Raw genomic sequence first — 2966 nt, 5'->3', positions numbered from 1 at the left:
AATAAAAACATAAATAAATGAAAGAAAGAAAAATAAATAAATAAATAAAGCATTAATCAGAAAGAAGGGAGCAGACAAAAATCCAGACCGTTCACTGAGTTGCACCAAACAATAGATTCTTCGTTCTTGGTTTTACATAAGACGGAAATATCAGACTAAAAGGTACGAGGAAGATACACACTGTAGTGTTTGTTTGATTGGTTTGTTCCAAAGTTCATCAGAAACCCATGGCAGTATATAAAAGGAAATATATATATATATATATATATATATATATATATATATATAAGCATCATTTTCAATAAAGACTGAAAAAAAGAGCAGAGGCGTTGTTTGTATATGAAGGTATATATGAAAATGAGAAAAAGATCGAAGAGGCTATTATTTACATATAATTAACAGGAAGAAGAAGAAGAAGAAAAAGAAAAAGCGTGTTAAAGATGGAGAACACCAAGATTTTATGTTCCATGCATCATCTCTCATTCACATATTGTTTAAGCCTAATCTGATGAACAAATCCATGATTCCACCATACCTTCACTTCTGGAAGCCACATTCTCCGGCCCCTTATCTCCATGAAAATCCGATGAAGAAGCCGCCGAGTAATTCATCTTCCCGTTGTTAACTACCCGCTCTGAGCTACTATAACTTCCGTTGAGCGACCTCAACAGACCTTGATCACCGCCGCCGTCTCCGCCACCCCAGTTATTCTCGTTTGAAGAAACCATGTTGGGAAGCCCGCCAGTAGTGGTACTGCTCATCATTTGTGTCCGACTCAAGGCAAATTCCTCCAAAACATTGGGCGGAATTTCCGAGGAAGCTTGAGCTTGAGCTTGAGGTTTGGAGCCGGATAGCGAGAATTTCGGCTGGGCTTGGAGAAGGGTCTGGAGGTTGAGAATCGGGTTTTGCATGTTGAGAAGATTCTGCGGCGGCGGCGGCTGCTTCAAGAAGCCTAAAGCAGAAGACAGTTGGTAGTTAATGGAAGTTGAGTTAGACGCATTGGTGGTGTTTGCATTAGAATTACCTAAAACATCAACCATTGAAGAGCTATGAAATGACGTCATGGGTGGAGGAGCTGAGGAGGAGGAAGAAGTGGGTGGCGGCGGCTGGATTTTCTGGGCGAAGGGTCTCAAAAGGTAAGGAGGCGGTGAGGGGTCCAAATGCCCTGATCTCAAAGATGATGAAGCCGAGCCGAAAAGATCAAGCCGGCTTCTTGGTAAAGCCGAGGATGTGAAGGGCGGTGCGGGAATCCCGGTAAATTCCTGAACCATGGCTCGGAAATTCGTGGTGTCTGTGGTTAGCACGGTGGTGGGTGCACGCCTGGACGCTCTGGACCGCTTCTTCGGGTTTCGAACCGCGTTGCTGTTGTTATTGCCTGGTTGAGCCGGCGGGGCATTTTCCGGCGCCGGGGGGATCTGTATGTTGGGAAAACCGCCCGGTCTGCTCTGTCCGCCTAATTGATTGGTCAAGAAAGGTTGGTTTTGGGGAGAGGATGAGGAGGCGGGAGTTATTAGGCCGCCGAGATCGGCGGCATTCGAGTCGGATCTTAGTGTTTTGGGCCAGACCATATCGAGATTTAGAAGCGAATTCGGGTTTGTGAGATGGACGGAGCGTGGGTCGAAGTAGTTCGATAAAGGGTCGAACATGGAGGAGGAGTGAGTTTCTTGGTGGTGGTGGTGATGTGGCGGCGGCGACGCCTGGTGTGGTGGGTGGTTAGACAATGAACCAACATGGCTGGATGGGTTCAAGAAGGCGGAGATCGATTCGGCGCGTGAATCGTACTCCTCATCACCGCCACTGGACGACATACTACCGCTATTACCAGAATCCATGAGAGAATTAAAGAGCAGAAAAAAAGGAAAGACGTAAGGGAGAAAGAGAGATGCAGAGAAGATTTTTGCTTACTTACTTACACATACCCATTAAAAACAAAGCATGAGAGAGAGAGAGAGAGAGAGAAAGAAAGAAATCTTTCTGGAAGAAGAAGAGCTTTCAGAAAGTACCCATGTCTTAAAGGCTCTGATCTGGAACGAGGACAGTGCTTTTGGTTTGTCTTGGAGCAAAAGGGTATGTGAAAAAGAAGAGAAGAGAATAAACAACCCACGGATCATGAAATTGATGGTTTGCAGAAGAGCTTTGGTTTTTTTTACTATTTATGGGCTTAAGTTGGATTAGGGTTTGAAGGGCTTAGAGAAATGAGAGAGAGAGAGAGAAGAGGTGGTTCTCTACCCTTTTCTTCTCTAAAAGAGAGGCTGCTTCTGCCTGCGGTTCCACTCAAAAAGATCAGGGTGGGGCAGCCATGGAAGAGAGAGAGAGAGAGAGAGGCTAAAATGGTCAAAGTAAGTGAGAGTTGTGGTTTTGATTTGCAGTGTGAAAGGAGGAAAAGATAGGAGGTTGAAGGGAGAGCTATTAGAATATTAGAATAATATCATTTTAAAAAATATATATATTAATTAATTTCCAAGTTCAGTCTATATTATATATATATATATATTTTGGAATAATGAGGTGGGCGAGCAACCAAATCAGGGAAGATGGTTGTTGAATGGTATAAACAAAACAGAACCCGCCCATCACCACCGTTACTTTTCAAAGCCCCTGCAAAAAACAAAAACAAAAACTATTTTCTAATAAATAAATCTCTATTTTAAAAATTATTTAAAATACTTTTGCCTCTTCCTTTTGGAGTTAGGTTAAAAGGATGGCCAGAGTAACTACCTCGTTTCACCATCTTCTTTACTGATTACTAATTATTTGGTACCTAAATTAAAATATTGAAAATAATATTAATTAATATATTAAAGCTTTGACCAAGTCAGATACCCCCTGGCAAAAACTATTATTATTTTTTTTTTATAATATAAGAAATTCTCAGATATCTTGGATTATTATTGACGACCCTCAGAGAATCTTTCACAGTCACCCGCAGAAACCATAGGTGGAAAAGAAAAGAAAAGAAAAGAAAA

The 2966-nt window shown here is 41.9% G+C and overlaps 1 protein-coding gene across 1 annotated transcript; it reads right to left on the bottom strand.

Moving 5' to 3' along the window:
* Positions 1 to 331: 331 nt before the first annotated feature.
* LOC132165763 (VQ motif-containing protein) lies at positions 332 to 1994 on the bottom strand. The gene is made up of 2 exons (XM_059576443.2): positions 1025 to 1994; positions 332 to 952 (listed from the first exon to the last, which is right to left on the bottom strand). The coding sequence occupies exons 1-2, from the start codon at positions 1830 to 1832 to the stop codon at positions 501 to 503; spliced, it is 1260 nt and encodes a 419-aa protein (XP_059432426.2). The 5' UTR covers positions 1833 to 1994; the 3' UTR covers positions 332 to 500.
* Between the last annotated feature and the right edge of the window lie 972 nt (positions 1995 to 2966).

The sequence above is a fragment of the Corylus avellana genome, chromosome 11, assembly GCF_965113065.1.
Source record: "Corylus avellana chromosome 11, dhCorAvel1.hap1.2, whole genome shotgun sequence".
In the NCBI taxonomy this organism is placed as follows: Eukaryota; Viridiplantae; Streptophyta; class Magnoliopsida; order Fagales; family Betulaceae; genus Corylus; species Corylus avellana.
Note: the sequence above shows the minus strand (reverse complement) of the source record. Positions and strands in the feature narration are given on the sequence as shown.

Bases quoted from the DNA above. Each gene is read 5' to 3' on its own strand.
- LOC132165763 (XM_059576443.2), bottom strand. From the start codon at position 1,832: ATGGATTCTGGTAATAGCGGTAGTATGTCGTCCAGTGGCGGTGATGAG. The intron at 953-1,024 runs GTAATTCTAATG...CTTCTGCTTTAG, and splicing joins TTCAATGGTTGATGTTTTAG to GCTTCTTGAAGCAGCCGCCG.